Source organism: Geotrypetes seraphini, chromosome 14 (genome assembly GCF_902459505.1).
Source record: "Geotrypetes seraphini chromosome 14, aGeoSer1.1, whole genome shotgun sequence".
NCBI lineage: Eukaryota > Metazoa > Chordata > Amphibia > Gymnophiona > Dermophiidae > Geotrypetes > Geotrypetes seraphini.
In genome coordinates, this window is record NC_047097.1 from 76,322,721 (window position 1) to 76,337,547 (window position 14,827).

The window sequence follows — 14,827 nt, forward strand, 5'->3', positions numbered from 1 at the left end:
ATTATGGTCTTCCCTAGAAACTAACAGGCACGTATTTGTTTATGTAACTGATTAGTGGACCGTAATCTTTCTACATCTCCCATTTTGTTTTTGAGGAGTGCGGAATTACTAGTCTATTGTCCTGTAGGGATTGAAGAATCCTAGACAAGGAATATGGAATGATTAATGATGCCAAATAATCAAGAATACCTGAATGTAATGTTTTATAAGTTAAGGTTAAAATATTGAACTGTATTCAGAAATAAACTGGTAACCAATGTAACTGCTTTAATAAGGGGGTTACATGATCGCATTTCCGCATATTATTAAAAACTCTCACTGCTGTATTTTATAATGCCTGAAGACGTTTTAGTTGAAATTTGGGGAGACCCACATAGATCATATTACAATAATCTAATTTTGAATTTATAAATGCATAGAAAAGTTTTAGCATTAACTCTATCAACAAACTTGAAGGGCTGAAGTTAGGACCCAAAGTGGTGAACTGGATTAGAAACTGGCTGTTGGACAGACGCCAGAGGGTGGTAGTTAATAGAAGTCGCTTGGAGGAAAGAAAGGTGAGTAGTTGAGTCCCTTAGGGTTCGGTGCTGGGGCCAATCCTGTTTGAGTGTCATTGCTGAAGGGTTAGAAGGAAAAGTTTGCGTTTTTGCGGATGATACCAAGATTTGTAACAGAGTAGACACCGAGGAGGGAGTGGAAAACGTGAAAAAGGATCTGCAAAAGTTAAAGGAATGATCTAATATCTGGGCAACTAAAATTCAGTGCAAAGAAATGCATTTGGAGAGTAATAATTGGAAGAAACTGTATATGCTGGGAGGTGAGAGGTTGATATGCACGGACGGGGAGAGGGGACCTAGTGGTGATAGTATCCAAAGATCTAAAGGCAAGAAAACAGTGTGACAAGGCTGTGGCTGCTGCCAGAAGGATGCTGGGCTGTATAAAGAGAGGCATAGCCAGTAGAAGAAAGAAGGTGTTGATGCCCCTGTACAGGTCATTGGTGAGGCCCCACTTGGAGTATTGTGTTCAGTTTTGGAGACCGTATCTGGCGAAGGACATAAAAAGACTTGAAGCAGTCCCGAGGAGAGCGACAAAAATGATGGGAGGTTTGCGCCAGAAGACATATGAGGAGAGACTAGAAGCCCTGAATATGTATACCCTAGAGCACAGGTGTCAAAGTCGGTCCTCGAGGGCCGGAATCCAGTCGGGTTTTCAGGATTTCCCCAATGAATATGCATGAGATCTATGTGCATGCACTGCTTTCAATGCATATTCATTGGGGAAATCCTGAAAACCCGACTGGATTACGGCCCTCGAAGAGGGACTTTGACACCCCTGCCCTAGAGGAAAAGAAGGACAGGGACGCATGGAACGCACTTCTGGAGGCCGTGATATGCCAGAGCACATTACAGGGCTTCAAAGAAGGTTTGGATAGGTTCCAAGGGGATTGAGGGGTACAGATAGGAATTGAGGTAGGTTATAGGAATAGTCAGGGACCATTGCACAGGTGATGGGCCTGGAGGGCCACCGTGGGAGTGGACCGCTGGGCGGGATGGACCTCTGGTCTGACCCAGCGGAGGCAAATTCTTATGTTCTTATGGGAGATATGATTCAGATGTTCAAATACTTGAAAGGTATTAACATAGAACAAAATCTTTTCTAGAGAAAGGGAAATGATAAAACCAGAGGACATAATTTGAGGTTGAGGGGTGTTAGACTCAAGATCAATATAAGGAATTTCTACTTTACAGAGAGGGTAGTGGATGCTGGAATGCATTCCCGAGAGAGGTGGTGGAGAGGAAAATGGTGACAGAGTTCAAAAAAGCGTGGGATGAACACTGAGGATCTAGAATCAGAAAATAATAGTAAATATTGAAGAACTAAGGCCAGTACTAGGCAGACTTGCACGGTCTGTGTCTGTATATGGCCTTTTGGATTAGGATGGGTAGGGAGGTCTTCAATGGCTGAGAGGGTGTAGATCTGCTGAAGTGAGCTTTGACGGAGACTTCAGTAGTTGGAACCCAAGCACAGTACTGCGTAGAGCTTTGGATTCTTGCCCATAAATAGATAAGAAGAAAAGAAAAAAAAAATTAAAATTGAATCAGGTTGGGCAGACTGGATGGACCATTTGGGTCTTTATCTGCCATCATCCACTGTGTTACTATGTTTAACATGGTTGTCTTAGGGCATAAAAGCCAGATTTAACTACAGCTGATATCTGCGTAGTGAATGATAACTGGGAATAATTATTCTCAGGTAGCGAAATGAATCAGCTACCTGGACTTGTTTATTCTAGAATTTAGGAACCAATGATGGAATCAGCTTATAATAATAATAAACTTTATTCTTTTTTTTTTTTTTTTTTTTTCAACTCTTTATTCATTTTATAATTTACATCAAGTGTGCAGAGAACATTAATAATTCAACAAACACATCACTTGAATTTCTACAACTAACTCATGGAAAATAAAATTTAACCCCTTCCCTCCCATCAGATAAATATGAAATAATGCAGATCACATATTATACCAAATAACATCCCTTTCATATCTAACAATAAATCAAAAAACCACCCACCCACCCCAATTCAACAACTATATTACATAGGGAAAAGTGATAATCAATCAACACAGTAGTTTATCAATGGCCCCCACACATCCTTAAATTTTTTTAAATACCCTTTTTGAACTGCTAACGCCCTTTCCATTTTATATAAGTGACACACTGAATTCCACCAAAAACAATAGTTCAATCTCTTATAATCTTTCCAATTATATGTTATTTGTTGAATGGCAACTCCTGTCAATATCATTAAAAGTTTGTTATTATTGGAAGAAATTTGGCTCTTGGTTCTCATAGACACTCCAAACAAAATTGTGTCATACGATAATGCCACATGATTTTCTAACATACAATTTATTTTATCCCAAATTGACTGCCAAAAAGCCTTTTTTTTTTTTTTTAATTTTTATTCATTTTATTTTCAACATCAAGTGTACAAAAAATTCTACAATAATATATCACATCACTTGATATTTAAATAATTATTAAAGTGAGTTTTAGCCCCCTCCCATCTATTTCATCTTATATCCCAAATATTAAAATATACAATAATAATATCCAATTTTTAATATTAAAGTATCATAACCCACCCTCAAAAAGCCTTGATAAATGGACAGTGAAATAATAAATCAAGTTTCAAGTTTATTGAAATTTTGATTTATACGCAATATCAAATATTTTCAGTGTGTATAACAAAAATAAAATTGGGGAAATAAATGAATCATTTAAACAATAGACATAAAAACATATTCATAAATAAAAAAAATACATAAGGAATACAGGGATAAAATTACATTTCTTTAAAGTAAAAAAAAACCCCAAAAGAAAAACATTTAAGGAAGAACAATATCAGGAAAGGTATATAAAAAAAGAAAAAAAATCATTACTATTTAAATGTAACTTAGGTTAAAAATACATCTTTAAAAGAAGACTGAATCCAATAATAAATAGGGAGATCATAAGAAGGGAAACATTATCTGATTTAAATGCATCTTTATAAAGGTAACTTTTTAAATAACTTAAATTTTTCTAGAGAGGTTTCAGCGCGCAGAAAGATTGGAAGTTTGTTCCAGAGCTGAGGTCCAAAAATAGAAAAGGTTGTATTTCTTCTAGTGCCTATTACTTTCAATGATGAAGTGGTTAGTAAGTATTGATCTGCTGATTTAAGAGATCTAGCTGGGGAATAGGGTATTAAGTACCGATATAAGAATATTGGGAAATTAGTTTTCTGAATTATAAATGTAAGCAGCGCAATTTTATGTTATTCTATGTGAAATCGGTAGCCAGTGTGCATTTCACAGAAGAGGTGTGACATGATCATATTTTTTAGAATGGGTAATAATTTTTATTGCAGTGTTTTGTATAATTTGTAACCTTCGTATTTCTTTCTGTGTTATGCCTTGGTATAATGTATTGCAATAATCAAGCCTGGAAATTATCAAAGAGTGAATTAAGATATTTAGAGCTTTAGGTTCTAAAAGTTTGGCTAGAGATCTAATGAGACGAAGTTTGTAAAAACAGTTCTTAACTACAGAGCTAACCTGATCATGGTAGGATAGCTCATGATCCAATAATATTCCCAATATTTTGGTTGTCGTTACTTTTTGTAATGGGAAACTATCCAAAAAGATTTTTGCTTCAAATGTAATTTCTTTTTTCCATGGCAAGAGCATTATTGATGATTTAGATGGATTGAGGGATAGCATATTGTCTTTTAACCATTGGGTAATTTGTGTTAACTTCTTGTTTATATTCATTATCTCATTGGCATCGCCGGTATTTAATGGATGAATAAGCTGGATGTCATCTGCGTATGCGTAAGCTGAAAAACCTATGGATTGGCTTAGTGTAAGAAGTGGAGCTAAGAAAATATTGAATAAAAGAGGAGACAAAATTGAGCCTTGAGGGATACCATATGAGTTTATATAATTATTTGATGAAGTATCATTGAAAATAACTTTAGATGACCTGTCCTGAAAATATGAGTTAAACCAGTTAAAAACTTGTTCTGAAATACCAATGGCAGATAGTCTCTTAAGAAGTAGATGGTGATCGATGGTATCAAAAGCTGCCAAGAGGTCAAGTGAAATTAGAAGCACTGATTTATGTTGATCCAAGTAATATTGAATATTGGTTGTAAGACCTATCATTGAATATTCTGTAGAAGCCATTTCTTAATACAGTACAGCACCTCCGAAGTGACTTTCAATACTTTTCACCAGCTTGTAACCCAATAATTAGCTTGACTCCGCGGAGCTACTCAATCACCCAGCCATCTTTGTACGCTCCAAAGCCACGCCCCCAGAATGCCAATAAACTTTATTCTTATATACCGCCCTACCACAAAGTTCTAGGCGGTTTACAGAAAAGAAGACTGAACAATCAGTGAAAAATGCATACAATACATAGGAAAATACAAAAGAAGCTATATAAAGTAACAAATTTGTCAAACAAGTAGGTTCTCATTAATTTTCTGAAATAATAATAGGACTGTGTCAATGGAATGATCTCACCTGTAATCCAGAAAGTAGTGTTTTTTTCAGGATTAAGAACAATGTGATGATCTGACAGCCACTGTGATATCTTTGAAAGGCAATTTTGTAAACAAGAAAGATCTAAAGCAATAGACGAGGTGTAGTAGACCAGTAATATATCATTAGTATAAGAAAAGAATCTAACATTACAAGACTGAATAAGCGATGCCAATGGACTGAGAAATAGATTAAACAACAAAGGTGAAAGAACTATACCTTATGGCAAACCACGCCTCAATGTGTGTGTAGATGAATGATCTTCCACCTGTTCTCTCAGGGTTTCCGCAGCTGGCATTGTGCTTGTTGCAGGTGGCCGGGTCTTGCGGCGTCTGTTAGATAGAAACTGGGATTAGCTTTTGAAGGTAACCCTTTCTTCCTCAGATCTGAGGAAGAAAGGGTTACCTTTGAAAGCTAATCATAAACTATATTAAGTTAGTCTAATAAAAAGGTATTATTTTTCCTTTATGTATTTGTTTTATTTCTACATATTACAAGATAGCAAGGAATTGCTGTATTCCAATATTTAAGATGTTCCATGAATCCAAGAATGTTCCAACAGACTTTATCTTCCTAAGGGGCTACAAAATAATTTTACATGAGATGTAAAAGAAAGCCTTTGGTCCCTAAGGATGCAATAGTCCCTAATAATTGAATTTTTCCAAATATTAGGTTGACATGGAATAGCAGAATTTTGTCTCCTTGGTGGCTCACTGCATGGTTTTGACAGGTTTCAGGCTGCTTTTCTGTGTTGCTGGAAAGTTTAAGACTTGCTGCTGGAGTGGGATGGCAAGCATTTATAATTACAGAACAGCAGCATGTATTCTTCCGCTGTTGTGATGAGCTCTCTAGATCCCACTCAATGTTTTCCTTTTTTTCCCCTCTGTTTCTGTACTAGGTTATCTGCGCAACAATTGCTTTTGGCATGGGCATAGATAAACCTGATGTGCGTTATGTTATCCATGCATCTCTTCCAAAATCCATGGAGGGATATTACCAGGAATCAGGCAGAGCTGGGCGAGATGGTGAAATGTCTCACTGCCTTCTCTTTTACACTTACAATGATGTCACCAGATTACGAAGACTTATACAAAGTAAGTGTACAGCAAGAGGTGTTCTCAGGCCAGGGCACTAAAACATTGGATATAGGAAGCTTAAATGGGGCATGGTGTTGGTAGAATAAAGCAAAGGCTTTACATATAGCATGAAGTGCCACAAGGGCTAGACATAGGCAGATTATTAAGTTATATTTTATTTTTAGTATTTATAGACCGCTAAGTGGACCACTAAGCATAAGTGGTTTACATTCAGGTACTCAAGTATTGCTCCCTATCTGTCCCAGTGAGCTCACAATCTGACTAGCTTACCTGGGGCAATGGAGTGTTAAGTGACTTGCCCAAGGTCACAAGGAGCAGTGCTGGGTTTAAACCTGCAGCCTCAGGGTGCCGAGGCTGCAGTCCTAACTACTAGGCAGCTACTCCACTCCGTGAGGTGTATGGGTTGAGCAAAGAGCAGTACATTGAAAATGCATATGGGTAGGACATCCAAATTCAGGGCATGAAAAGCAGATAGTACATCTGTTACTGGATTGACAAACATGTTCTTTAGTGTCCCTCCAGACCAGCGCAGGCGAATGGTTTATGCTCCTCTGCCACCAGGTGGAGATTGAGAACACACTGAATTCTAACAGTACAAGTGGACTGTGCAGTCCCTCTTAGAATCAGTCTGTTCTCAGTCTCTTTTTTTTGGCCTTGGTCAGGGTCTGTTGGAAAGGATAGGCAGTGACCTTTTCTGCCCTTTTTTCTTATTGGACGGAGCAGCAAGCGCATTTTGTGCTGCCAACCACACAGGCATCATATGTATCGGACCAGGGACCTATACCCACCTTGCAGATAATGCCTCACACAGGCAACAACCCACCCCTCCCCTCCCCTCTAACAGCAAGTACTGCCCGCAACCCAGCCTTGCCAGACCTCCACTCCTCCCTTCCCTCCCTCTGCTCAGCCTTGTAAGACCCCAACTTTGCAGCCTTCCCCCCCCAGACCATCATGCCTCCTGTACTCCATTTCCTCACCTTTCTTATCCCCCCAGTCTGGACCAACGGGACTTAATGACATTCATCACACTACTACTCTAACACCCCATCAGTCTCAACACTCTTCACCACATTAAGCCTCACCATCTCAGTACTTACGGGACAAGGCAGAAACAGCGACTTGAGCTCACAGTATAACAGCCACCGGATTAGAAACCCCTTAAACCTCATCCCCATCCTGCTCTCCCACCGATTACAATCAATAACCCACTCTCGGTAGTCCTTATCAATGCAAGATCAGCCAGCAACAAAACCATCATCCTTCACAACCTCCTCAGTGACAATGGGTGAGATGCCTTTATGATTACAGAAATCAGGCTCCAGGATAACGACAGGGTAGTTCTAGGTGACCTGGCTACCAAGCCTTGGCCTGCTTCCACACCACAAAGAAGGGTGGCGGCATGACAGCAATCATCAAGACAGATGCCACCCCCAAGCTAGTAGATACCATCACCCTTCCCACACTAGAATGCCTCACCTTCACCATGGGCCCCAAAAGTGAAATCACCTTCATCCTACTATACAGGGCACCCCACTCCCCGTCATATGCTCTGGAAGACCTCCTCGACTTCATCACCAAGTTATTCATCTCCTACAAGCGTGTTACTATCTTAGGAGACTTTAATTTTCCAGACTATCTCAACAACTCTGGAATGAGCGCTAATCTAATCTAGTATTTGAGTCGCCCTATACCTGAAAAGGTTCAAGGCGCCATACAAGTCAAAAGAAATACAACTCTAGGAACATAAGAGGGAATAACCAGGAGAAGAGTCAGAAGCTGTATAACATAAAATGCATAAAGTATGAGATTATCATTGCATATGTAACATTTTCTATCCATTGTGAACAGAGTGTGTTGTCCCAAAGAGGAAAGCTTTTAGTTTCTTCCTAAATTTAAGGTAGTCGCGTTCATCTTTGACGGTTGTTGGGAGGTCGTTCCAGTTCTTTGCATCAATGTAGGTGAAGAGTGTATTAAATATGCATTTGTATTTGATTCCTTTTGGTAAAGGGAGGATCAGCAGGAGTTTCTTAATGTTTCTTGCTGAGATGGACCAGGAATTGACAAGCTTGCATATAGTATGTGGTGCATTGTACATGATTCTTTGAAGTCAATACGTGCAGAGATGAGCAGCCAGTGCAAGTTTTTGTAGTAAGGAGATATGGAGTCGAATTTTCTTAATTTGAAGATAAGTCGTATTGCCATGTTTTGGATTTGCTTCAGTTTGTGCAGGAGAATGGAGCTTATGCTGGCATAGAGGGAGTTACAGTAGTCCAACTGGAACAATATCAACATCTGTGTTAGGATTGCAAAGTGGTATTGGTGTAAGTAAGGTCTGATTAGCCTGAGTTTTCTCATACTATAGAAGGTGTTTTTTTCGCAGTTTGGAGATTTGGGGCTCATAGGAAAGGGTAGAGTCCAGCATGATTCCTAGGACTTTGGCAGTATTATCAATGTTCAGTTTGGTTCCTGAGGGGCTGTTTGTTGAGGGGGCTGTTGGTCTTCGTAGTGTTAAATTTTAGTTTATTGATAGTGGCCCATGTGTGTATTTTCTCTATATTATTGGCTATTTTCAAGGGGTTGTCATTGGAGCTGTTTTCTGTTAGGATGAGCAGGAAGATATCATCAGCATATAACAGCAAGCATTTGTCATTAGTGAAGGGGATGTTGCCTAGGGAGCTCATGCATATATTGTAGAGTAATTGGGATAGTGGAGAGCCTTGAGGCACACCACAAGAAGCTTGCCTGTTACTTGAGAAGACCTCATCTTTCTGGATTTTAGTGGTTAAGGTAACTAGGAGTAGCTCTCTGCAGTGGTACGGGCGGAATCCGAATTGTGTGGGGTGAAGGCAATTATGTTTTTCTATGTAGGCTGAGAGTTGTTTACAGACTTGGGTTTCCATTAGCTTTGTTAGTATAGGAATGCCTGCTATTGGCCTATAGTTGGAGGGGTCTGATGGGACAGTGTTTATGTTTTTGGGAATAGGTGTGAGGGCAATTTGGCCCATTTGAGCCTTAATTGACTTAGGATTCCACAAAACTGTCTCTACCTCTAGGCACACAGCCTAGGCAACTCCCTAGACCTATTTTTTTTATACACAGGGACCTAACCACAGAGCCTCAAGAGATGACCTACACCACCACACCAGTCCCATGGTCAGACTAGCACCTTATCGAATTCCATCTTCCACCCATGGCCCACCCTAGCCAAACAAATTCAAATACCAAACTCAGTCAACCCTCTTGACATGTCTTCTGGCATTCGGGACCTCAGCAAAACCTGCAACCAAAATATGCCTCTCCATCAACCTGGCCGCCTATACTTTACACACAGGAATTCAGTCTCTTTCTAACAGCCTGGCCCAGACCAAAACAATGCAACTAGTCGCCAGCAAACCTCTTGGCTCCTTGTTTACCAACGAACTATGATCTCTAAAGAGAGCTCTGAGGAAAGCAGAGATGAGTCCAAGACACACTGGAAAAATCAGTCAGACACTTACAAATCTGCCTTTCTGGAGGCAAAGAAAGCCCACTACTCATAACTCCTACAGAAAGTTCCTAACCGATCCAGATATCTGTTCGTCCTGACAAACCATCTCTTTTCTGACGCCTACAGAAAGAGTCACAATAATTGCACCGATAAGTAGTAGTAGTACCCAAGACACTTTATTGGTGTATAAAGGATGGTTGATCTGTATAAATAAGCAGGTTTAGCATCCCAAAGTGCTTTATGGGTTAAGCACAAGATTTTATAGAGAGCTCAAAACTATACTGGCAGCAGTGAAATTGAATCAGAAAGGGGTTTCACATGGTCATATAAATGAGCATTGACTAATAATTTTACCGCTATATTTTGAATGGTTTGCAATCCTCCCACCGCCCCTGGGAGTTGTATTCTCTAAGCTGGTCTTGTGTAACTCAGGTGGGCAGGAAAGCACATGTGTGGTTGGAGTGCCATAGGCTTCTAGAAGTTTAGAACATCCACACCATGGCTCCACCAGTAAGGTCACCCAGTTGTGGTACTATGTGTCCTGTTGTCTTCGGAGAACACCTGCTGAAGTTAATTTTGCTTTTTCTACTACTACTTATCACTTATATAACGCTGAATGGCGTACACAGCACTGTACATTTTGACATTTATAGACTGTCCCTGCTCGGAAGAGCTTACAATCTAACTTGGACAGACAGAGATGACATATAGGGTTGGGGATGCAGAACCCAAGGTGAGAGGAGTTGGGAGTCGACACTAATGTTGAGGGGCTACTGAGGCTGTTTTATGTTATTTAATTTTAGGGACTCTGGATTTTTATCTGCCCTAAATCTCTTTGAATGGTTGTTGCAAAGTAGGTGAAATAATTAGCAAGTCAATAGTAGTTTTTTTAAACTAGAAAGTTCTGTGGAAGTCCTCTGATTATAGCATGCTACAGCTCAAATGGATAATCCACTGTTGTCATCAAATGATAATTACCATTAGTAAGCAATAACCTTTTTTTTTTTTTTCAGTGGAAAGAGAGGGGACTAGTCAATCAAAGCAGACACACTTTAACAACCTCTATAGCATGGTGCATTACTGTGAGAATGTGGTCGAGTGCCGCCGGTTGCATCTGCTAGCTTACTTTGGTGAAAATAACTTCAATCCCATGTTTTGTAAGGAGCATCCTGATGTGGCATGTGATAACTGCTGCAGGAAGAAGGTATGAAGAAGTCTTCCCATATGAGAATGCACATTATATTAGAATTGTCTCATTAATATGTTCTTTTGCAAAACACTGGGCTTTAGACATTCCTGAATGCTGTTAGATAACAGTCACAAGTTGGATTCCTATTCATAATTATGAGAAAATGACTGTCATGCTGGATCATTCCTAAGGTCCATCAAGCCCAGTGTCCTGTTATCAGTAGTTAAAACAGGATACTGAGTTTTTACTAAGTTGTCTTGGTTTATAATAGTTTATTGATTTTACCTCCAGGAATTTGACAAACCCTTTTTATAAACTCAACTCAACTGCGCATAGTATAATCATATTTTGTCCAATTTGTTTTAAACATGCTAATTGGTAACTTAATCGTGCTTCCCTTATTCTTTTGTTTTTGTTTGTTTTCTTTGTTTATGAAAGAAACAACCTTTCAGCCATGTACATCTTTTACAAAAAGACTACTAGTACAGTGGGTTATTCACATCTACATGCAAGGCGTCATCTGCATTTTTCGGCTCTGCCTCCCCTATTTCTGCACTGTGCTCTGCTCCTCAGCAGGCTTACTTACATATTCTTTATCAAATTTGCCAGACCAGTACAGCTTCAGCTTACTGATAGGTATATATCTCATCATGACCAGCAGGTGGAGACTGAGACAAAACTTTGGATAGCATATAATAGCTGACCCTCTCTATATTCCTTCAGTCTTCTCTCAGTCTCAGCAGGTGTGAGTTGTACCTATCTCCCTTGGTTAGGGCTGTTGGAATTTGTTTAGGATTCCTGGTCCCTTTTTGTTGCCGGACTGAGCTTGGATGGACCCTGTTTAGAGGTCTGTCCAACCTCAGGGGTGTCACACCCGGCAGGTCTCGTGCTTGGTCCCTACCCCCCCTTCCTCTACTTCCCCAACTTTTTGTAGAGAAACATAGAACATAGAAACATAGAAATAGATGGCAGATAAGGACCCACGGCCCATCTAGTCTGCCTACCTTAATGTCCCTCTCCTACCTTTGCCCTGTGAATAGATCCCATGTGCCGATCCCATTTGGCCTTAAAATCAGGCACGCTGCTGGCCTCAATCACCTGTAGTGGAAGACTATTCCAGCGATCAACCACTCTTTCAGTGAAAAAGAATTTCCTGGTGTCACCTCGTAGTTTCCCGCCCCTGATTTTCAACGGATGCCCTCTTGTTGTCGTGGGACCCTTGAAAAAGAAGATATCTTCCTCCACCTTGATGCGGCCCGTAAGATACTTGAATGTCTCGATCATGTCTCCCCTCTCTCTGCGCTCCTCGAGCGAGTATAGCTGTAATTTGTCAAGCCGTTTTTCGTATGGTAGATCCTTGAGTCCCGAGACCATCCGGGTGGCCATTCTTTGCACCGACTCCAGTCTCAGCACATCCTTGCGATAATGCGGCCTCCAGAATTGCACACAGTATTCCAGGTGGGGCCTCACCATGGATCTATACAATGGCATAATGACTTCCGCCTTACGACTGACGAAACCCCTTCGTATGCAGCCCATGATTTGTCTTGCCTTGGACGAAGCCTGCTCCACTTGATTGGCAGACTTCATGTCCTGGGGCACTAGGGGATTAAGAGACTTGTAAACTCACAAAAATACCTCTCCAATTAACTTTCAATAATCAATTAGAAACAGTGATGAAGTTTTCTCTATTAGGCTTATCCCTAACAATTAAATACTTTAGTAGGATTTCTTCAAAGAGGAGAGGCCTCAGATCCCCGTGCGTTGTCAGTACTTAACTCCACAACCGCACTAGATAGGGAACTAACCTCATCAGCACTCATCAGAGGGGGAGAGTGCCGATGAGGTTAGTTCCTATCTAGTGCAGTTGTGGAGTTAAGTACTGACAACGCACGGGGATCTGAGGCCTCTCCTCTTTGAAGAAATCCTACTAAAGTATTTAATTGTTAGGGATAAGCCTAATAGAGAAAACTTCATCACTGTTTCTAATTGATTATTTGAAAGTTAATTGGAGAGATATTTTTGTGAGTTTACGATTGATCTCTCTTTATCCTATATACATTTGGATTAAGAGATTTGCCCAGGGTCACAAGGAGCAGTGCAGGATTTGAACTCATAACCCCAGGGTGTTGGGGCTGTAGCTCTAAGCACTTCACCACACACTCTTCACAGCCTTGTACAATCTTGACCAGAGAAAGGGCTGCTGTACATATTTTCCCCATAACCCATGATAGGTTCAGTCATTCAAAGAATAGCAACCCACTCAGAGTTGGTAATCCTGGTTGCTTCAGATTGGCCGCATTAGCTGTGGTACATGGATCTGGTCCTTTCTACAGAGACACCAATGTCTCAGACTGCCACTTCATGCAACTCTTCTCAGGGTCTAATGGCCCTGGGGAATCTGGAACAGGATCTGGAATGCTTTGGGTTTACGGCATGGCTCTTGAGTGTGCGACCTTAATGCACAAGGGCTATTCAGAAATGGGCTTGACTACCCTCCTATGAAACCTGCGACTGATGCAGCCTATGCTAAGAATTGAAAGACTTTTCAGTGCTGGTATGCTAAGCAGAATGTGGAGCCTTTTCAGGCTCCACTGTTGGTAGTCCTAGTGATTCTTTAAGACAGCCTAGAGAAAGGCCTGGCGGTTGGTTCCCTCAAAGTATAGGTGGCAGGCCTCCTGTTGCTTTAGGGCTTGCATGGGAAAAAGTTTCTTTGCCTTCACACTCTGGTGTAATATGATTTTTGAAGGGAACAATGCGGCTGTATTCTCCTATACAATGGCTGTTCATGACTTGGAACCTCATTATGGTTTTGCATTCTCTCAGCAAGTCCCGTATGAGCCTTTGTAAGAGGCATTGCTCATGGATCTTACTATTAAGATAGTTTTTCTGGTAGCTTATCGCCTCAGCAAGAAAGGTCTCGAAGCTGCAGACTCTATTGTGCAGAAAACCCTCCAGTTTATGGAGGCAGGAATCTCATTATGCATGGTACCTTCCTTTCTTCCAAAAGTGGTCTCGGCCTTCCATATAAATTAGGAAGTCCGGCTACTCGTGTTCCATTCCACGGACTCAAAGAAAAAGGGCAAAGTCTTGGCATTGCTGAATGTTAGGAGAGTTCTTCTTTGTTACCTCGAGGTGCCGAAGATTAGGTTCTTACCTCAATCCTCTTTCTAGTAAAAAGGCATGTGAGACTCGAAGGCCAGGCCTCTTAGATTTCAGTTTAGCCTGCTTAACTGTCTGAGACATATATGTATTTTCTAAATGCTTGAGCTTCTACTGTCCAGAAGGTCTCCACAGTGTCCAGAGATATCCTCCTTCTCGAGAGAAGGTTTGCTGATTAGCTCTCTGGTATGTAAAAAAAAAAAAATGTTCTTTAGCCTCTCTCCAGACTGGCACAGTTCACGGATGGGTAATAACTCACCATGACCAGCAGGTGGAGACTGAGACAAACATTTGTCTGTAGTACAAGTAGCTGTGCAGCCCTTATCCTAACCAGTCTGTTCTCAGTCTCCAGCAAGTGGTGGTAAGCTGTTGAAGTCTTCCCTGCTTTAGAATAGGGCTGTTGGAAGTTGCTTAGTGGTCTTTTTGTCCCCGTCTGTTGCCAGCCTGAGCTTGGGGGGGACACTTTTGGGAGTCTGTCCGACCTCGGGGGCGTCACACTCGATAGGTCGAGTCCCTCTCCCCATTTCTTCCACATTCCCCTCCCCCCATGAAGGAGTGGGTGGTGGTATGGCCTGTTCCTTCCTTTCTTCCTAAGATCATTTCCCCTTTTCATGTGAATCAGATAGTTGCCCTTCTGGTTTTGGGTAGCCAAAAGGGTACATTGGAGCAGGGACAATTGCATAAGTTGGATGTCTGCAGAGTCCTCCATACTTATGTGAAACGGACTCAGGAGTTCAGGCGATCAGATCATCTTTTTATTCTTCTGGAAGTAAGTCGTAAGGGGGAAGGAGCTGAATCAAAG

General features: G+C 40.9%; 1 protein-coding gene across 4 annotated transcripts in view; it reads left to right on the top strand.

Moving 5' to 3' along the window:
• BLM (BLM RecQ like helicase) overlaps window positions 1-14,827 on the top strand; it is a 99,438-nt gene that overhangs the window by 55,163 nt on the left and 29,448 nt on the right. For all 4 annotated transcript variants that reach the window (XM_033920355.1, XM_033920359.1, XM_033920356.1 and 1 more), the window contains 2 exons: window positions 5,989-6,184; window positions 10,688-10,878. In XM_033920355.1, the coding sequence (XP_033776246.1) occupies window positions 5,989-6,184; window positions 10,688-10,878 (387 nt within the window). The remainder of the gene's footprint in view (window positions 1-5,988; window positions 6,185-10,687; window positions 10,879-14,827) is intronic.